This window comes from Cynocephalus volans, chromosome 15 (genome assembly GCF_027409185.1).
Source record: "Cynocephalus volans isolate mCynVol1 chromosome 15, mCynVol1.pri, whole genome shotgun sequence".
Taxonomy (NCBI): Eukaryota; Metazoa; Chordata; class Mammalia; order Dermoptera; family Cynocephalidae; genus Cynocephalus; species Cynocephalus volans.
In genome coordinates this window covers 51,314,003-51,335,654 of record NC_084474.1, presented here as the reverse complement: position 1 = coordinate 51,335,654, position 21,652 = coordinate 51,314,003, and the positions used below count along the sequence as shown (strand labels likewise).

Genomic DNA, 21,652 nt, shown 5'->3' with positions numbered 1-21,652 from the left:
TTTGGCAAATTCTGTTTAAAAGAATCAATTTGAAACACATCAGGAAGGGCTTTGGAGTGGTACCTCCAGCCTGGGCTAATGCACCTCGGTGTCAGTCCCAGTCGAGGCAGGCCTTGTGGTTTTTCATTATCCTGCAGGGGGTTCCATTTGGACTAATTCTTGTCATTCCATCCATACCAACTCCCCTTTCCCCCACCAGAAAATGCAACAGTAAAGGCAGCGACCTGAGCCCTCAGGAGTGATATGGAGGTGGCCAGTTCCCGGCACTGGGAGAGGCCAGGGCAGAGCTAGTAAACTCACGGGTGTACACAAGAGCGTGAAAGAAAAAGGCGCTCTTGAACCCACCTCTCTCAAAGCTCTCCTAAAGGCAGGACCCTTCCTGACTTTTCTATTCCTTTGGTCAATTCCCCTATCTAACACTTTCTGCTCTGGGGGTCACAAGACATGGACTATGACAGAGACAGAAAGACCCCGCGTTCTTTACACAAGTGGAAAACAACCAAACCAAGATGTGGTCAAAGATGATTCTTCCTCCCACACTGTTTCCCTTTTTAAATTACTACTTTTTCAATCCCTGGAGCAGTTGAGAAACAGGTCTGCGTCTCTCCTCCCCCCGATCTCTTATCAAAACCTGTGAGACACAAAGAAATCCAAAGCCACAATAATAAAGAAAAAAAAAATCCTCCTTGGCTTGTTTTTCCAGGGTGGCCGAGCAAGGTGTGAAAATCCGTATCTCCCTCTGGGTTGGCAGGTGGAAGTTTCTGGGAAGGCTGCGCTCCCTTCTTTCCCAGCCTGCTCTCACGACCAGGCTGTCTCCCCACCCTCCGCCTCTCTGCAGGCCAGGTCTCCTCTGCGGTCCCGGGCCAAGGCGGCGGCGAGAAAGGCGCCGCTACCTGCAGCCGCACGACTCCACCACCATGTCCTCGTACTGCTTGTAGACCACGTTATTGCCCGCGTCGATGTACAGGATGCTGATGGGAGTCAATTTGGTGGGCACGCAGCAGCTGGGCGGGGTGGAGCCGGGGTCCATGGAGTTCATCAGCGTCTGGATGATGGCGTGGTTGGTGGGTTCCAGGTGCGAGCGCAGCGGGAAGTCGCACACCCCCTCGCAGTGATAGGCCTCGTACTCCAGGGGCGCGATAATCCAGTCGTCCCAGCCCAGCTCCTTGAAGTTCACGTGCAGGGGCTTCTTGCTGCAGCGCAGCCTGGACTTCTTGCCGTGCCGCTTGCCGTGGCGGCTGGCGAAGGCCGTGCGCCGCCTCCGCCGGCCAGGCGAGGGCAGCCAAGGCCCGGCGTCCGGGGCGCCCGACGGCGGCGGCCACGACCCCTCGGCGCCCGCGCCCGGGTCAGCAGCCTCGGCCGAGCCCAGCTGCTCGCGCATCTCGGCGAACAGGTTCTTGCGCTGGGATCTGGTGAATACCACGAGCAGGGCGCGCTCCTGCGGGGGCCGCACCCTCCGGCCGAAGCCCAGACTCCGCAGGTCCGGAGGCGGCGGCTGCTGCGGCCCCCGCGCTCGCGCCTCGACCTCCCCGGAGTCCGGCTCGCCCCACGCGGCCCGCAGCTCCAAGCACAGCTGCTTCCAGGGCTGGTGGCGCAGGCCCTGCCACACGTCGAAGACTTCCCAGCCGGCCGGGGGCGCCCCCTGCGGGTCCAGGGTCCGCGCGTCCAGCAGCAGGGGCGACAGGCAGGGGGAGAGCTGCACGTGGAGCGGCCCGGCCGGCGGCCCCCAGGGCGCTGCGGGCGTCTGGCGAAAGAGCCGCAGCTCCGCGCCCACCAGCTCTTCTTTGTCTGAGAGCGTGGACACATCAAACAAATACTTCTGTCTCCGGAGAGGAGTGTGCGAGAGATCGTCTGCGAGATAAAAAATAATTACAGTCAGTTCCACTTAAGGGGGAGATCAGCCCGGTGCTCTTTGGCCGCCCCCAGGAGGAAAGGAGCGGGGAGCGGGGCAGGCCGGCCGGGGAGTCCAGCCCGGCCGGCCCCAGGCCTGGCCACCCCGGCTCCCCGCCTGGCTGGTGCACGGCGCGGGGACGGGGTGCAGCAGGGCAGGCCCCCTCCTCCGGGGCAGCGCCGGACTCCCAGGGCGGAAGCCGGTGGCTGCTGGCTGGGCGGCCGCAGCGGCCTCCCGGGTTTCCCCCCAAGAGACATCGTAACCACTAACGTGCCCTTTGTGGTCGCGAGCCTGGGCCGCGCTTGCCCCAGACCTTCTCCCGGGTGGCTCGTTCTCATCATTCTTGTCTCAAATGTCACCTCCTCCGAGAGGCCATCCCCGACCACCCTGATCTGAAGTTAACCTCCCTCGGTTACGATCACAGGGCCCTGGTTCATTATCTTCCCGGCACTTAGGATTATCTACAATTACCTCGTTTATATTTGTCTTCTGAGCGGTTTGTCTTTCCCAGCAACACTCCGCCCCGTCCACCAGCCCTAGGAGCTAGGACGATGTCACCGCCCGTCCCGCTCACTACAGCGCCTACATCTGCCTGACCTAGTGTGCGCGCTGGTCAGCAAGTGACAAACCTCTACAGCAGCGATTCTCGGTCTGGCTGGCCGTTAGCATCATCTGGAGAACCTAAAAACTGCCGGTGCCAGGGCTTGCTTCATCCAATTGAATCAACATCTAAGGACGGAGCCTGGGCATGGGGTTTTTGTCTGTTGTTAACTTTTTTTTATTTTAAAGCTCCAAGATAATTTAAAGGTGCAGTCCTAGTTTAAACCCAGTAGTCTGAGGGTAACATTACTGCCCAGCAGACAGTTTTGCGTGGGCATTTAGGCACAACACAGTGCAGACAAAATGAAGAGCTGCTATGTGATTTTCTTCCTTTCTTTTTAATTCCGTCATTTAACCACAAACAAAAGAGCAATGAAGCTTTCAGAAGAGGGGGCGGGGTGCAAATGAACAAACACACACACCAGGCATCTATCCATTAAGATGATCCTGGTGAGAAATAGATGAGAAATAGATATACCTGGAGGGAGAAAACCTCAGCCAGGGACACTCACACACACACACACACACACACACACACACACACACACACACACACACACACACACACACGAATATCATTCCCCCTGCTCCCTCCCCCCACCACCCAATCTGAAATTCTCTTGCTTTGCAACTAATCCCGAAGATAAAATTTTTGGTTACAATTGAGAAAAAGAAATTTGGGACACCTGGGGGGTAGCAAGCTTTTAAAATCCAAGGCAAATTCTTCAGGACCAAGGCAAAACTGGATTTCTTTTTAGACACATTTGTACATGAAGCCAACCCCACTTCAATGTGCAAGGCGGAAAGCTAACCAGATTTTCTTGGGCTGCCTTCCCATAAAATATTTACAACCCAGCAAATACAAAAATCCCCAAAGCCCCCAGCTTTCCCCAGAAGCTAGTAAACTTTGGGTTGATTTCAATAGTAAAAGTGTCACTGGGTCCCAGTCCTCACTGCCTGTCCAGATGTAGCCCGGGGGCACTGGCTCTGGAGCCTCAGCCACACCCAGTCCGCACTCTGGGCTGACCACGACCGGCTGCCTCTAGCACACATGCCCCAGCCTGAGATGGAGCTGTGGGAAGGGTTAGAGAGGTGAAAAGGGAAAAGCTGCTGGAGGCAGTTGATTTATGGAAGCCAAGACCTTCAAACTGGCCAGGGTCACATTAAAATCAGGGGGAATTCTGCACACTTCCTTCTTCTTCTTTAAAGAAACCTGTCTGACAATGCTCAGCCACCGCCCTGATCTCTGGACCTGTTATCTTAGGTTTTACTTTCCTGCCTCTCTCCCCAAACTTAGGGACACACCTAAGGCACCTGATGCACTAGCTAAATGTTGTGAGGGCTGACATATTTCTGATCTTCATCCACATTCACTGAACAGTTCTGTAAGGTAGGAACTCATATTGTTCCCATTTTATAGATGGGAAAACCAAGGCTTGGAGAAATTAATTACCCAATGTTAGACAGCTAGTAAGTGGTGAGGCTGAAATCCATACTTTGGTCTATTTAATTCCATAGTTGGAATATTTGGCCCCTGAGACCCACTGCCTCTCCAGTGTTATTCAAGTACAACAGTCCAAACCAAAGAGTGGCCAGGGTATAAGGGAAGGGAGATACAGTCCAAACCATATTTGCAGGGCTTGCTAGGAAGAGAATCTGGGCTCCCTTAAGAAATCATTTCCATCTTTGCTTATCTTGGGATACTTTGTCACTGGCTGGAGAGCATTGGGCAAGTGTAAAGAATAATGATATATTTATTTCTCTCATTCAACATGGAGAAATCAGCCTGCTTTTGTTTTCTTTTTCTTTTCTTTTTTTTTTTTTTTTTTACGTGTGGGCCAATAAATGGTTAGCAATACCAGCTCACCCTCACCCTTTCCAGGGTTCAGGACAAGAGTGCAAAAGGGGGCTTTGGCTTCCATCCTGATCCCTTCTCTTCTCACACCAGCTTCACCCCACACTTCAGAGGACCTCACCTGCATGCATGTAACCCACAGATCTAAGCAGCCCAGGCCTTCAAGAGCATATATCATAGGTGTGATCCACTCATGGGAGGATACACCCAATGAACAAGCTGTCCAAGCCCTGGAAGTGGGCTCAGGACTATCTGGGCAAGAATTCTGTTGCCCAGGTACCTGGAGCTTGATTTGGAATAGTGGCTCTCAAAGCCACCAAACCTGCAGTGGTCCCTAAATCTGCATCATCAGCATCACATAGAAACTTGTTAAAAACACAAACTCTCTGGGGCCCCAGAGGCTAGTGGTGGGGCCCAGAATCTGCATTTCTAGTAAGCTCCCAGGAGACGCTGATTCTACTAATCCAGAAATCACACTTCGAGAACCACCAGTCTAGGTGTGCATTTCCGCTAGGTTGTTTGGATTCCCCACTATGGGGAGGGGCACCCCTGGAGGAGGGACAAAACAAGGCTCTATAAAGCATGCGGCCCAGGGCAAGGTCTAAGGTGGTATGCACCAGAACTAAGTCACTATCTCTCCCAGCCCCTTCCTGGCCTCCACAGCTACCCCCACAGTTCTCTTACCCTTTTAGCCACATGTTCTCTCACTGGGTCTCCAGAACCTCTAACTCCTAAACAGAGGGTCCACAAAGGTAGCTGCTGTGTGAAGCTCCTCTTCAGAGCACATTCCCCACCTGTCTGGACCTGCTCTGAAGCCATGCATCACAGAAATAGCCCAGGGGAGGCATCTGACCTGGGAGCCTGGGGAGTGTATACACCACCATGCACTGTGACCCTACAGACACTTTGCCTGCTGACTTGGCATCACAGAGCCTGGCCCAGATGCCAAGGGCCACCTGTGGGCAGGAAGCTGGCCCTTCACACTCCCTTCCACAAGCCTCCTCTCCCATTAAATCCTGGATAAGTGAGAGCTGATGTCATCAAATGGCCCTCTCCCCCCATCCCCTTGAGTAGAAACATGCACTTTTCATTTCAAAACCAGCGCCACGGTCTTACATCCTGGAAGTGAATCTTCTGCTTGAGGCCCTTAAATTGAAATTAGTCAAAAAATACATCATAGGAGCCTTTTATTTTCCTTTGAATTTTCATCAGCCTAGTTCATCATAGCTTAGCTCACATCCCCAGTTAACTCAGTGTTTGCTGAGCACTAGGCATATAAGCCTTTCAAGTTACAATTGCTGGTTGTGTTTATCCTCTTTCCCTGGTAGGTGGACAGAGAAGGGGGGAGGGGAGAAAGAGGAGAGGGAAGGAACAAACCACTGGCATATCTGAAGAATATCCTTTGAAACCAGGTCAGCAAGTTGGCGAAAGTCTGAGAGCACCTCATGCGTACACTTCCAGTGTAGAATTTATAAAAAAAATAAGAAAGGAGGGAGGTGTTGGTTAAACGGTAGAAAGTTTCATTTAGACAAAAGACAAAAGACTTTAATTTTAAAAAAGAAAAAGAAAAGCAAATAACGGAACGAGAAAAAGAACTAACTACTTGCAAGGTAGGTACGATTACACCCATTTTAAGTGAGGAAACTGGCTTAGAAAGGTAAAGGCATCTGTCCATGGTCACTGTAAGTGGCTTGAGGAAGCTAGAGAAGCAGACACCAGAGCGGAAAGGAAAAGATGCCCACGGCACCAAAGACCCACGCCCAGGAACCTGAGCCCCAGGGGGCGACCTGAGAGAGGGGCGCGCAGGGACAAAATCTGCTCCTCTCCCGCCCACCCCGGTGCCTCCTGCTGGGGCTGCTCCCCTGAGCCAGCCTGGAGAGGGTTTCTGAAAAGCCGAAACTCTTTTGGCTGGGGATGGGAAGGGCCGGGTACTGCATTTTTCGAAGACTTTGCTGAGATAGGTACGCAGCTTGACGTCCCTGTTGTGGGTCCTAGTTGGATTTTCTGTCCCTCGCCAGCGAGTGTACCCGCGGCTCTTCCCGACCCGCAGGGCCCTTCGCGCCCAGACTCTGGGCTCCCATCCTCTGAGTGTGCAGTGACCCTGGACGGCTACTGACAAGGCGTCTGACCGGCCCTCGCCGGCCTCCTTGGACATCCCCGCCACGCCACCCACCCATGTCCTCTGGGGGCACAGACCCCAGGCTAGGTGACCGCTCAAAAAGCCGAGAAGACAGCGGTATTTCCCATCCCCGGGGGGGGGGAATGGGGGGGGCGGAGATAATCACCCATCTTTGCCAAGGGAAGTCCGGACATATTTGCAGCTAAGCCTTCCCCCAAACCCCTCATTTTAGAGCCAGCAGCAGCACTGAGCGCTTATGACATGTCGCCTTTGTGCCAGGCACGTGCTCAGAGCTTTGACAGCATCTCACTGAATCCTTACCGTCCTACTGTCATGCTCATTTATTAATGAGGAAACTGAGGCTCTAAGGGGTATCTTGCCCAATGTCTTGCAACTAATAAGAGACAGATGCTGAAGGTCCTAAATCCAAGTGCCGGCCCCCAGTCCCGCGGCCGCGCCCCTCTATCAGGGTCCTGATTGGAGCAAGAGGGAGGGAGGAAGCAAGACGCAGGGTCACATCAACGTAATCGCCACCAGAACACCAGGTGGGCTGGGTTCCTCCAGGATTTTTTTCTTTTCTTTTTCTTTTTCTTTTCTTTTCTTTTTTTTTTTTTTCATTTTTTTTTTTTTTCTTTATTAGAAGGAAGACCTCCAGGATCAGAATGTGTGACTGAGTTTGGAGTCATTTCTCCCCTAGGTCCCTCAGCTTCAGCACGGCCCTGAGGTGTCAGTCCATGAGGTTGGAAATAGAGAAAGGTGAAGTGGACGAGTAAAAATGAGCCACCAGCCCCTCCCCCTGGGGTGTGAAGGCCTCTTAGGGTAATCTGTGCTCCAACTATTCACCATCCCCCTGGGATACCAAGATCTCCTGGGCATCCCCCTGGGGATGTACTCCTCCTGAGTCTGGCCTCTGTTGAGATCTGATCCTTGAAAACCTTTGACTGGTTGCTAAGCATCCTCACTGAGATGTGGGTTCAGGAGCCAATACATACAATTCAATTGCTCGACACCGATACTCTTGTTGGCAACCCAGCATAATGACCATAATAGCAAACACTGGTGTAGCACCTACTACGTGCTGGGCATGATCTAAATTCTTAATTTGTAATAATTCATTTAATCCTCAAAACCATCTCTGAGAAAGGTATCACTATAATCTAGAATACAGAGTTTAAGAGTAACTTGCCCAAGATAGCAAGTGGCACAGCTAGCAACTTGGCTCCATTATCTGTGCCACCACCCTAGACATTCCAGCCCTTGATCTCTGTGCCTGGTAGAAACCCTGAGAAGCTCTTTCATGCTTCTCATGCCTGGAGGGAAGGAGGGCATCAATCCCCAGTCTCCACTAAGAGTCACTCACTTCAGCAAAACTGAACGAATGCCAACAATTGGATTTTTGAAAGAATTTACAAGAAAACTTGTTTCCCAGATACAAAATGGGGATAACAGCTCACAGGGCCCCCGAGGGAGGCAAATTCAGTAAGGTGTGGGAAAGACTTCTGAAGATGTTATGCAAATGTTAGTTGCTGCTGACAATGTGGAGTGAGCATAGTAATTTAGAGGCTAAGAGACATAAATCTGAATCCTATCTGTGACTTAGTGGCTGGGTGACCTTGGGTGGACTGGGTCACATAATCTCTCCCAGCCTCATATGCCTCATCTGTAAAATGGGAGAACCACCTCTACCTTGCAGGGTTATGGTAAAGGTCAGAGTCAAGGCACCCAGGACCACGCATGGCACATGGAAACCCCCAGTAGATACAGCCAGTATTATCATAACAACCTACATCCTGGTATAGGTGGTGCACCTATCCTCCTCTTGGCATCCTTTGAGGAGATGTGGTCCAATTCTCTCCACAAGATTTCCTGAAGTGAGTGGAAGAAAGATGCTGGCAGCATTGGTAAAGAACGAAGCCGTTGCTTCCTATTCTTGCTCATCTGTGGTCCAGTGAGGGTCTAGACTCATAAGGTCTGTAGTCCCTACAGCTGTGATCCTTCTCAGTCCTGTGATGCCATGTCCACGACTGCTGTCCCTCCCACCATACCAGGTGAACCAAGGACCTCCACCCCAACTTCATCAAGGATTGGACCCTTCTTGCCGGTTTCTTCATCTGCAGGGGTTAGGGCCAGTGCTAGCCCATGTGCTAACCTGTATGACTCTCCAGCTGGGCAGGCACAGCCCTGAGAGGCCTGGGGATTAGTCTTCTCCACCCTTTGTCACCCTTTATGGAGCACAATCTGTCCACAGTGCCAGTCTGGGTGGGGATAGGGTGGGCCGATGTTCCCAATCTTCTTCACCCCACAAAGGGACACGCACATGTTGGGGGCAGAGTGCAGAATGTGCAGCACATGTTGAGCTGCAGGGAGGCCTGGCCTGTGGCACCTGTCAGCTGCGAAGTTCGGGTCGGTTGGTCTGTCTGTGTGAGTGCCTCCTCACTGGCCCAGATTCTCTCTGGATCTCTTGGCTTCCCTAGTGCCTACCACAGTAGCTTGCCCTGCACTTCTCAGCTTCTTTTCTTCTTCCAGTGACCAGAGCGGCCCAAGGCGAGTCATCCACGGATTCTTGAAGAGGCTTTCCCACCCTCTGTCCCAGGCCTCGCAGATCCGTGCCCTCCTTTCTCCGACGAGCCTGGGCCTTAGAGACCCCACAGGTTAAAGGATCTGCTGTCCTGCTTGGATCCCGCAGAGAAATCCCGGTGTCAACACTGCCAGTTCAAACTCTGACTCAGAAAGAAGCAAACAAGCGAGGTTAAGGAAGGGAGAAGAGAAGGAAAACTCGAATCCACCTGAAAACATACCTTCGCCCCAGCCTCGGAGCCTCAACGCAGCCTTCAACTCCAACCCCGAGGGCACAGATTTCTGGCGGGGCGATGCGGAGCCAGGGGCCAGCCCTCTGCCCTGGGCACTGGGCACCCCCAGCAGGAGCCCGAAAGAGCTTCGGGAAGACTCCTTTTTTCTCTATAGCTTAAAACTGATTCAATTACAAAGTGGTTTCCGTGAACTTGTCAGTGACCCTCGTGGCCGCGCGCTCTCTTGAGGGGCTGGATAATCAGAGAAGCAAAACCGAGATCAAAGACACTCCATGGAGGCTCTCTCTTTTCGCCTTGGTCCCATCCTGGGCTCCCAACCACAGCGGCTCAAATCTTAATTTGACGTTACTGTAGATGAGACCCACATCGAGGCTCTGCGCCATCCCGCGCGCTGGACCCTCCCCGTCTTTCCGTTGCGCTCAAGCACCCTGCTCCCGGACGTCCTCGGAGGGTCGCAGCCCTCTCCCTGGGGCCGTACGTGCTGGGCCCGGACCGCGTTGGTTTGCTGGGGTCGGCTTTCTCCGCACTGAAGACCAGTTAGGTCACCCAGAAGCCCAGGGGAGCGACACCGGCCCTCTAGGAAGGGGGAAGGGGGAAGGGCGGGGGCGCGGGGCGCGGAGGATTCGTAATCGTGAAGCCTCTGCCGTACCCGTTTAATACGACTTCCCCTCCCGGACCGTCTCTGGGATTGCAGGTGGGAGGAAAGGTTCAAATTGGCACGTAGTCGTAAGGAGGACATTGGACTCTCAGCGCCCAGGGGTTCTGCTCAGGAGAATCCGCAGCGATGTGTTCTTGAAAGTGCTGGGCCGGATCCCGCCTCTGAGGAAGGGATCACCGCAACCCAGCTCCACTGTATTCACTTTGGTCTGACTTCCAAAATAATGGAGCGAAATGAGATTCGTTGTGTTGGTTGTGGGCCACAGCCTAGCCTAGCATCGTTCAATTTTCCTCCCTACGGAGCACCCGAGCGGCAGTCGGCTGGCATCTGGGGTGGGAGTCGGTGGCATCTGGGACCAGCTTGCCCGGAAGCCGGGTTTGTGATGCAGACGCACAGATTCCTCTTGGCTCCCACATTATTTAAGGATGTCGCCCCGCCCCGCCCCAGCCCCAGCCAAAGCCGACCCTCCGCGCTGCCCCTGTTCCCGCCCTTTGCCACTCTCCCCAAGCTAGCACAGCACCAGAGGCCCGCCCCTCTCCTGCCTTGCAAGCCAGCTATCGGGTCCCTAAACTGCGCCCCGCCCCCAGGCGTCCCGGCCACTAGCTGCTCAGAACGCGCTTCTCTAGCCACGCGGTCTCGCCGCCCGCCCCCTCCACGCTCCCGCAGCCCCTCACCCCAAGGGTCCAACCTCGGCCCCCAGCGGAGCTCATGGACTGTCCTGGAAGGCAGAGAAAGGCAGCCCTGGAACCCATTAGTCCAGTGAGGACCTATTCAATTCTTATAAACAGGAGATAGTATTTAACCTACTTCGAGTTTAAAAGTAAACAGCCAGAACTCGGGGGCTGCGGGTGAGAGTGGGGATGGGGCGGATGCCAAGCAATGCAATGACGTGGTGCATCCACGTTCCTGCTTTCCACACCTGGAGCTTTCGTCTCGATTCCGTTCCCACAGTCCAGAGGGCATCCTTCGGCCTGAGTAATTCAATACTCGAGGGTTATCAAACTAATGCCTTTCACTTAAAAGACCCCAGGGATTATTATCGATTTGCTCTGGGTCGTTTGATGCACGCAGTCGTCCTGGCAGGAAACAAAAGTTCTCGGTTTTGCCATATTTCTGTCTGTCACACCATCTTCCTCTCAACTCTCCACCCTTCTCCCTGTCTCGCCCCTTCCCTAGGAAGAGTCATCACTTTACAGGAGGTGTGCAAGAACCCCGAGAACTGCAGCTGGGAAAAGCGGCTTGCACTAGGGCCTCCATCAATGAAGCGCCCTCCGCTCGCCGTGGGTGCAGATGAAATGCATCCTCTCTGGCAGAAGGAGGAGTTTTCACGTCCTGATTCAGTTAAGGAGGGTGGGGGGGAAGATTCACAATGCCTGTCGCGGTCTGTGGCTTCGGCGATTGTTGATTGTTTTGTTTTTGTTTAGAAACAACAGGGATGTTTGAGCCTTTGAGCACGTTTTTCGATCCCTTCCCGCCACCCGCAACTCCACTGTGCAAACTCCCAGAGGCCCGAGAGCCTCCCTTCCGCGCTGGGGAAAACTCTGTGTCCTTCCCAAATTGGCCTCCCTTGCCAAGGAAACTCGCCAGGAACCTGGCGTAAGCTGCGCTCTAGATGCAGAAGACGCTAGGTGTTTTTAGCTTCTTGATTTTCCCTGTAAGGCGAACCTTAAGGCCTTAGAGATTGGGGTGATTGATCTTAACAACAAGCCAATGGCTAAGGGGTTGGTTTGTGGCCTTAGGCATGTTTTAATCATTCCAACCGGAAAAGCAGAACAAAATTCTAGTTTGACGCATCCTTCCCCTACCCCTGGTCTCTGCCCAAGGCCTTCCTGCTGACCAGGCTGGAGGAGGATCCTGAGCCCGGACTGCGGCGCAGACAGCAGCCGGCTCTCCTGCGGTCGCGCCGTCACACGCACACACTTGAACGCTTAGCAAGCCTTTTCCAAGGCTGTTCCCTCTTTCCGGGGAAATAAAGCCTAGATTGGAACCTTCTGCCCGGCTTCCTCATTTGGCCGTCTGGTCTGCATTAGTGTTTTTATAAGGGACTCAAACAAATCGAATACAAGGTCACCAAATAATTAACAGTTGTGAATTCCCTCCGTCCCCATTAAAATACTTCCCTGCTTATATTTCATCTTCCGTTTGCCAACGACAACAGGGTCCGGGCAAAAGCGCTGCTGGGCTGATTACACCACTCTGCGGCCCAGGTCCACCCAGAAACCCGCTGTTTTGCATAAACATGACGTACAAGATGAACTTCAATCGCCAGGAAATTATGCAGTTTTTCAAACGCCTTCCCTGCAGCCCGGTCATCCCCAGAATTGTCCTGCTCTGCCCCCTGACAATCACAAACCAGAAGGTAAACGGAGAAGCCAACAAAATCAGCGGCAAAGGATCCTGAGAGTTCTTTCTTTCTAGGGTGTCAAGTTCCTCAAGGATGTTCCAACCTCGTTTTGGTTTGTATCCATTCCTAACTGCCTTTCTGAGAGCGCTATTGTAACAACAACAACAACAACAAAATACATACATACATAAATAAAGAATATTCTTATTTCAACGTCATCTGGAAACCCAACTCACAACAATATGTTTAGACGCATTTGGTTCCCTCCTCCTTAAGAGGTCTCCCACCCACCCACCTCCATTGAAATTATGTGGCACTTTTCACTACGGAGACTGAAAAGTCTGGGTTTTGTTTTCTCTCTCTCTCTCTCTCTCTCTCTCTCTCCATTCCTCCCTCCCTCCCCTGTGTCACTCAACCCTGTTAAATTCATAGATGTTCTAATTGTCTGCCTTTCCCAGCCCCCGGGGTTGGGGGTCCAGGGTCCCAACACTAGTAGCCTTTTAATGAGTTATTTCATGAGCTAGCTGTAATTTCAGTATATCCCACCTTGTCCAATCTGATCCTATGACTGCATCAACACACACATACACATTTTCTCATCTTTATGGATCCAAAATCATTTTTAAAGCCCAATATGGAGGCATTTTTTTAAAATCAGGGATAACATGGTTTGTGCCTCTGCTAAAATAAGTACAGAAGCAAGCAAGGCACAGCACAAATCCAGACCCTTAAATCCAAAATTGCACTCAATCTCCTCACTGGGTCTGAAGAGACTACAGAGGAATTACTGATCTGGGAAGAAAACCTCTCAGTTTTTGGACTTCTGCTGCTTGCTACCATCCTTTAGAAACCTCCTTGCCCCTTACTCTATATAGTGCAGGGTCTAGAATCTTACATGAGCTTCACCTCTTTTTAGCTGTGTGAACTTGAGCAACTGTCTTAACCTCTCTGTCTTCCCTAATTCACCTGTAAGATGGGGTGATTATAGAACTTTCCCGGGGGGATGATTGTGAGAACTAAGTGATATGATTGATGTAACAGATTTTAGCACAGTACTGTACTTAGCGCACAATAAATGTTCGGTAAATCTTGGTTATTATTATGACCCCTAGGTGTTTAAAGAGCAAACCGAAAGAAGAGACATACATTTTTTTAAAATCCTTGCAGTAAGATCTCAGGAGGGTGGAGAGAGATGGCAGTGGCTGGGATAGTACAGAACTTGCTGTCTTTACAGACCTAAAGCGCTCTTTATTCACTTTGGGTAGAGTTTATCCCCACTCTCCCACTCTCAATCACGAGCTTCAGGTGTAATTTGGGGGGTTGCCGGGTAAGGGAGATTTTTTACAAATACTGTACATGAGGAAGTCGCTCATGCCTCGTGGACCAGCTTGGGGGTTCCTTCCCTTTTCTTTGCTCCTCCCCTTGAGGGACCTCTGGCTCCTCCGAGCTAACCCCGCCACACTCCACGGCGATTTAAATATCCCCGAGGCAAGGCGCCAAGTTAGTGCGGCTGGCCCAGTTCTAGGCTGGCCGCTGCTCTTTCCTTCTTGCGGGCCATCCAGGGGTTGGGGGAGGGGATGTTAGGGGGTTGGCGCGGTAAAAAGCCCCCACGTGAGAGGGGCGGAAGTCCTCGCCAGGAGCCGGGGATGCGCGGCTGGCGGGTCCCTTCCATCACGGGAGACTAGACACCGTTTGATGTGTTATGACATGAACCCTCAATTAGATCGCTGAGTTGAAACACTCCAATCAGGGGCCCGATGCTAAGCAAGCCCCGGAAGGTCCAGCCCGAGGTCACCGCCGGTGACACATCAAATCAAAATCAGTGAGAGGGAAAGTGAGGCTTTCCCTTCATCAAGCTGAGGCTGCAGCCAGCAACGCACCCCTCCTCTGCGCGCCCTCCCGCCCGTGGCTCCCCGCTCCTTCGCCCCCGAGTGGCGTGCGACCAGCCGCATCGCCTTCCAACTCAACTAACTGCGTTCCCTCGAGTTTTCTGGGAAGCTGGGGACGTGGAGGAGACCGCGCCTTTGAAGCTGCGGTCCAGGTGGTCACGCCTCATCTCCCCCGGCTGTGTGCCGCTCGCAGCCCCAGTCCTCGACGGCAACCCAGGGCTGAGGCCGGACTTCTGGATCTCAGTCCGGCTGGGCCTGGAGACCTTGGCTCATGAACAGAGGCTCCCCAAGCCTGGGCCCGCAGCCAATCCGTCCCCTACTTCTGGCGCCCGGAGGCTCACAGCGCGGTGCCCGGGGTGGGGGTGGGGGCGGGGAGACTGCTGGGCAAGGAAAGGTGGAACGAGCTCGCATCCGCGCGGACCGGGGACCCCCAGAACCACACCCCCACCCTTGCCTGAATGCCGCAGGCAACCCTAGACAGCTCCGAACAGCCCGCGGGGTCCCTTGGTCCTATGCCAACCTCACTGGGCGCAGCGAACCAGTAGGGGTGCCTGCTTGGGGGAGGGGCGGGGGTTCTTGCCTCTTCCCTCCCAGGAAAAGAAAATGCGCGCCTAACCGCCCGCCGGCCTAGGCCTCTGGGATTTCTTCCTTTGGAGAAGGGCCTTGAGCAATTTTCTCTGAGCTTCTAGAGTCTCTCCATCGGTGAGGACAGCAAAGAAGGCGGACGATTAACAGAGTACTTGGAGCGAGAGAGACAACAGCGGCAAGGCGGAGAGTGGGGGGTTGGAAAGCTTCGCTGGCAGCACAGAGGCCGGGGACCCAGTAGCAGCACTGCGTAGAAGCCGCGTGTCTGCAAAGGTGACTTACTAGTCCTAAAATCGTCATAAAATACTCGGCGTTAATTTGCGGTCCGGACCTTTCAGCAGCTCGTGAACCTTGCTGACCTCAGGCTGTAGCGGCGAACCCGGCGAAGGCAGGACGCTCGCGCTCAAGGAACGCGACTGCTAGGGAGAGGCTGGGGGCTGCAGCTGGGGAAGGTCCCGGGGACGGCGGGGGGGGGGTGCTAGCCTGCTCTAAAAAGCTTCCAGAAAGTGCGAGCACCCAAGGCTGCAGTGGCGGAGCAGCCATTAGCCCGAACCCCAGGGCTGTGGGTTCCCGAGCAACCCCACTTTCACTGATCTGGAAATGGGAGAACAGGAACGGGTCAAAGTCGGGGACCTAAGTCTGGGGAAGATGGGAAGTAGATAGCTGCTTAAATCAGTTCTATCTCCATCTTCCTTTCTTCTCATCTCCTTTCTTCCCCTTTCCCCTTCCTTTCCTTTTTCCCCTTTCCTTTCCCGTCTCTGTCCACGGTATTGTCTCTCCCCTTTGGGAGCTTAGTTTCCGACGCCTGTGGAACCCTTGTAGGGCAGCGCGGGGTTTTCTCCAGGGCACTGGCCACGCTACGGACCAATGCAGGTGGCAAGAAGGGGGCGCAGGCGTTTCTGCAGACACTCACACATGCACCAGCTCCCGCAGACGGGACGACGGATGTGGCCCCTGGTAGGAGCTCAGAGAGAGGAGCGTTGCCTGGCTGAGAAAGGTGGACGGTCACACCCATGCACCCATGTGGATTAAGTACCAACAACCCCCCAAATTCAGCCATTCCTGTCCCCGGCCCGCTCTGCCGGCCGCTGCCTCTGCATCTGCCTCTTCAGAAACAACTCAGGTTGCTGCCTTGAAACCGCGAGGAGAGCGATTCTGGAGCAAAAAAGTCGGCAGGCGCTAGGCTCCCGCCCGGCTGACGATCCCCACGCCCAGCGCCGGGACTAGCGGAGAAACCGCGCGCGGCGGGACTCACTTGTGCCAGCATTTCCTGGAGCGAACGGGAGCTTGGGGCTTTCTAACGCTCATTCATGCCCGGGGGCCGCCCTGTCGCTCCCGGCAGCTCAGGCCTTGAACCGCGCATCCCGCACAACGCGGGACCCCGCCCCGGACCCCTCTCCAGCCCAGATCATCTGCCTGCCACCTCCCGTCCTCCACGCATCCTCCGCTAGCTACCAGACGAGCGGCCACCACGCCGCTTTCTGTAAAAGACGAGAGGAAGAAGGAAGGAAGGAAACGAAGAAAGCGAGGAAGGGAGTGTTGCAGACAGGAATAAAATCCGCAGTTGCATTCAGAAACTTACTAGGGCTTGGGAAAAACAATCTAAGAAAAGAAAAGGGGATGTGTCCAGAGCGGGAAGGAATTCACAGATGCAGCTTCTTGCCAGAGCCAGAGCGCAGCCCTGGCTGCAGAGCTCCAGCGGGAGAGGAGCCTGGCGTCTCCTTTGCCACTTACCTAGTCCCCTGTCTACAAAGCTAGTGATCGTGTTAGCCGACTTGGAAGACTGGAAAAAGCTGGCATTGATGCCCAGCTTCTCGGCGATGGAGTAAGTCCTGTAGATTGACAGCATGTACTCGTGGGGCACCACGCGCGGACTCCTGCCCGGCGGCTCCTGCGCCTGCAGCTGCTGTGGCGGCTGCCGCTGTGGCTCGTCCTGCGGCTGTGGCTCCTGGCGCTCCGGGGGCGTCTGGCCCGCGGCACCCTCTCTAGGCGCCCGCGGCATCTTCCCTTCCTTGCGGCTCCGCATGCCCTTGGTGGAGCCCAGCTCCGAGGACGACGAGGAGGATGAGATGGAAGCCTGCTGGAAACCAGGCAAATCCCACAGGAAACTGATGAGGAAGACGGCCGAGAGCAGGACCCTGGGAGTATCCATGGCGAGCGAGTGGCTGCGTTTCTCCAAGAGGCGGCGGCGATGCAAGGCGCGAGGGGCACGGAGCGGCTGGACAGCGGCCGGGGCCCGGCTCCTCGGGCGGACTCAGAGTGCGAGGAGCCGGGTCCCAGCCACACAAACCCCGGTCCTGCCACGCCCCCTCCCGCCCCTCGTCGGGAGGGGAGGGGACGGAGGGCAGGGGAGGGGAGGGGAGGGGAGGGGAGGGGAGGGGAGGGGAGGGGAGGGGAGGGGAGGGGAGGGGAGGGCGGGGTAGAGGCCGGGTGGTGCGGGCAGGAGGTGTGGGGAGAGGGGCCGCGGTGTGCCGGTGTGGCAGGAAGACGCAGCGCCCCCGCGGGACGCGCGCGGGGTTGCCGGGCGGTGAGCGCAGCGCGCGGGCCCCAAGCGCCGGCCAGGGAAGGCGGGCACGGCCGTCCCGCGGCCAGGGGGCGACGGAGCGAGGACCCGCCCGCAGCGCCAGGGTCCCTCTCGCCCTCTCGGAGGTTCGGTCCCTTCGCAGTGCCGCGCCGGCTCTTGGTCCCCGCCAGCCGCCTCCACGTTCCTGGCAGCGAGCGGCCCCGGAGAAGGAAAGCGGAGGCGGCGCCCCCCAGAGACGGCTCGGGGCAGGCGCCTCTGCCGCGGGCTGCGCGCTGGCTCCAGGCGGTGGTACCTTCTCTCCTTGGCCCCGACCGCCTGGCCGGCCGTTCGCTCCCTCAGGGGCCAGCCCAGAGCCAGAGAAGCCTCGCCGCGGGCCCGGCGCAGGGCCCAGCGCTGAGCAGCCCCATTCGCTCGGTGGGGTACCGCTCTCCACAGAGACAGGCGTCTGTTCCCGACCCTCGAGGTCAGGCAAAGGCCACCAGTCTCTGGAGTTCGGGTCGATGCTAAAAGCCGCTGCGCTCCCCTGCAGGCCCCAGCCTCCCCTCGCGCGGTCCTCAGCCTCTTCTGACGCTGGCTTTAGCCGCTTCGTCTCGCCTCCGCCTGCTCCGGGAATCCTCTCCCCTCTCGCGGCCTGCCCCCGCCTCCACTGCACCCCCATTTTCCCTCTTTCCCTCCCGCCTGCAAGACTTCCTCCTTCCCCGAGTTCCTTCTGCATTCCAATCCCTGTTTCCCCAGCCTGCTTTTCTTCTCACACTGCCCTCCCATCTCTCTGCCTTCCCACCCTCTCTCTTCCCGGCCTCCCCCTCCCCTTCCAGGGGACCCCTCCCTTTGCAGCTCTACCCCAATCTGTTTCTCTTCAGCCCAGCCTCGCCCCATCACGAGTTTCCTTTATCTGTCCCCGGATTCCCCGTGCCTGGCTTCCCCGCCCACCGCCTCGCTCATTCCTGGGCCTGAACGCGGGAAGACAGGCGGCGTGGGGCCGCTCTCCCACGGTGCTCGGAGCCCAGGCCTGCTAGGGACATACGCGTTTCCCTGCGCGTTTATTGGGTGTTCGGTCACCCACCATAGCATGCCCTCCTTTGATCGTCCCAACCGCGCTGGGAGGATGGCATGTCTATTTTCACTATCACGGACATATTTATTTTTCATAACACTCAAAGGGGATAAGTGACTTTTCCAAGGCCATTCAGCCAGGAGGTTCTGCAGCCAGGGACAGACCCAGGCTCCCACCCAAGCCCAGTGTTCTTTCCCATTACAGCCCAGAAGGGTCATTCCTGGCCCAACATCTCCACTTCATTTCTTGCTTTTTTCTTTCTGTATGGTTTCATTTGGTCTCAGGTGATTTTCTCCTCCCACACACTGTTTTTGTGTGTATTCCTAGTTTCTCCACTCCCCTCCATCTCACTTTCTTCCCCCTTCTTCCTTTTGATGTTTCATCTCTTCTTTCCTGGCTGAGACCACCCCCCTGACAGCCTGCTTCCCTGTTCCCTTCCTTCCTCCAACTTTCTTAAGGCCTGGGCTGTGCCCTCCTCCCTGGGCCCTGGCCTCCTCCAGGTAATGGCAAACACCCACAGAGAACTTGTGTGTCAGGCTTGGTTCTAAGCCCTTTATAAATAGTGCTTCTTTTAATCTTCACAACAATTCTGAGATAAGTGCTCTATTATCCCTATTTTACAGATGAGGAAACCAAGGCCCAGAGTCAGACTGCTCCAGAGTCTGGGCTCTTAACCACTGGCCTGTTGAGCTTAGCCGCTCCCTTCTTGATCTCCTACTTGGATGCCCCTTCTGGCCCTATCCCAATCCTACTTATGTCCTCTAGTTTTAGTTTCATGATTGTCAAGTTTTGAGACCTTAGATGTGAAGGTGCTTTACTATAATCTTCCTTCCTCTCTCTGTACTTTAAAATGGGTTGTTATTATTTACTTAACAAATAAAAGGAAATGGAACTGAAAGAAAAAAATTATTTCTCAGATCTTTGCCACTACAACAAATAAAAATGTTCTTGCCTTTATGCCCTTCTACTCCTTCTTTATCTTTTGTGCTCATGTCCTTTTCCTATTATTGCAATCCAGGAATATTATGTTGTATTCCTCCCTTGTCACTTAACATTTTACCACCAAGTCCATTGCCACCAATGTCTTTCCTCTGTGTGCCTCTGCCCTTCTCTGCAGGTCTTCACCACCCCTCTACTGGTCTGCAGAACCACACACCCAGAAGTCCTCATTTCTTACTTGCAGAAGCATCATTTCCCCTCTGCTCAGCTGTCACCTTGGGTTGCACATGGTCTTATTTGGCCCACCCTGCATTTCAATTTGTACATCCATCTCTCAAGTATCATCCAGGGGAGGCTTCCTCCTTGTGGTCTGTCTCCATCCCTTCCCTCAGGGAAATGAACACTGTGGTTTGTGTTATCAGTATTTTAATTTCTATCAGTACAATGTCTGGTTAATGATGATTCATGGTTTCAGAGCTTCCCTTCAGTAAGTATGTTTCCTGCCTGCAGTGGTAGCCTGCATGTTCTCTCTTCATTTTGCCCACAGCAATTATCTGCTACAAGTTATCAGCAAACAGGAAACAAAGTAATGAGTCTGTTTGCTGTGGCTTAGGACCTCTCAGCATACTAGATGGTGTCATGTGGAACAGTAAATGACACTGGGATAGTGACCACAAAGGGTGTGGCCTATCATCCTTCAGAATTCCCCTGGGGCAGATATTACTCTCCTTTACTGCTGCCAGTCTCAGGTTTTTGCAAGGAAGTTTCTGGCTGCTCTTTGCCTGAAAAGGCTGCAGTGATCATTTTACAGGTGAGGAAACAGACACCGACAAACTCAGTGGAGGGGCCTTCAGATCACAAGCTAGTGTGTCTCTACAACTAAGACAGGGAACCAAGATTTTCTGACTCCTAATCCAAAGTTGTCCCTATATTTAAAAAAAAGAAAAAAACTTCATATTTCAAATATCATGACAATGATCCACGGTAATGTATAAAGTCTGACCAATTCCTCCTCCGTGAGGCATGTTTCTAATAGGAATCCACCCCAATATTAAGGCCACCCCAATGCCTTTGCAGTGTGTGTGCGTGTGTGTGCGCGCGCGCGCGTGTGTGTGTGTGTGTGTGTTAAAAATAAAGATAAAAAGAGTAAACTACAAGTCGTCTGCTTTTAGATCTTTGCGGAACATTTTGAGTCTTTGCAATAATGCTATAGAATTTAAGTTTTCAGTCATCTTAGATTCTCTAGTAATTTCTTCAGCAGTTTCATCTATGAAGAACATGAAAAAAATGTGAAAGCTTCTTGAGGTGAACTGAGAAGGTCTGGCATAGGCACATTAGCAGCTTGACTATGGTTAGATTCTTTTCTTCCAAATAGATGAAATACACACAACTGTGCAGTGTGGTATCTCTTGCCCCCCTGTGGATGCCGAGGGAATTACCTGAGGAAAACAGAATCAGTACTGCACGTTGGAAAGTTTACAGGCATTCTCAATGTTGAGTAAGAGATAGTGACATCTATTAACACAATTTTAAGAAATTAAAATTGCCTAAGTTGTATGCATTTGGCAATAAAACATCCATAAACGAGGGATCTTCCCACCCAGAGACATAAGACCGAAAGCAAATAGAATTGCCCTGTGATTTTCTCAAATCTGTGCTGTTATTGTTTTTAAATTACTATTTTATATTAACCCAGGGAGAGAAAATTCTCTTAAATAAATAAAAGAGTTTTTTTCTTTTATTATTTAATTTTTCATTAAAGTGTTACTTGAAAGGCAACTTTTATGAAAGTGACTGAGGATATTGGACTTTTAGTATGGGTCCTCCTCATAGGTAAAGGAACCACTCTTTAAGGGGCTCTGGAAATACATCCTGGGAAGATGTCAGATTGCCTGAAATTTTTGCACAAATGGAATCACTTCTTTATTTTAAGGTACTGTCCCCGTAAGGTCCCAGTGAAAATACGAACATTATCTAGTAGGATCCCCATTCATACTTACTACCGCTATTACACTATCCCAAATAAATTGATAAACTGATAATCTGATAAGATTAGCTAGCTGTCACTTATGTGGTCCAAAAAAAGGAGACTTACAGCTGGTAGATTTTGGTTGTAAGGAGACAAAAAGGATTAGGGCAGGGGGTTTAAAATTCTGTTACTTTGCACCCCTAGAGCTTCTGGCAAGAATAAAGAGAAAACATATCAGGTGGAGCTCAAGTTGCCCACAGTTGCTTCGGCCTGAGCAGTCTTGCTTTTATTTGTTTTTGACATTTTTGTAAAATTTCATCTGCAGAAAAATTCCCTCAGAAAAGAAAATGAAAGCTATTGGCCTAGAGTACTGAGCAGTGTTCTTCAAAGAACGGTCAAGAGTGAAAAACATGTG

The 21,652-nt window shown here is 53.3% G+C and overlaps 1 protein-coding gene across 1 annotated transcript; it reads right to left on the bottom strand.

Moving 5' to 3' along the window:
- Positions 1-889: 889 nt before the first annotated feature.
- On the bottom strand, positions 890-16,903 carry GDF6 (growth differentiation factor 6). The gene is made up of 2 exons (XM_063079084.1): positions 16,486-16,903; positions 890-1,851 (listed from the first exon to the last, which is right to left on the bottom strand). Exons 1-2 carry the CDS (start codon positions 16,901-16,903, stop codon positions 890-892), a joined length of 1,380 nt encoding a protein of 459 aa, XP_062935154.1.
- Between the last annotated feature and the right edge of the window lie 4,749 nt (positions 16,904-21,652).

Coding starts and splice junctions, on each gene's coding strand:
- GDF6 (XM_063079084.1), bottom strand. CDS start 16,903: ATGGATACTCCCAGGGTCCTGCTCTCGGCCGTCTTCCTCATCAGTTTC. Junction 1,852..16,485: donor CTTTGTAGACAGGGGACTAG/GTAAGTGGCAAA, acceptor TTTATCTCGCAG/ACGATCTCTCGCACACTCCT.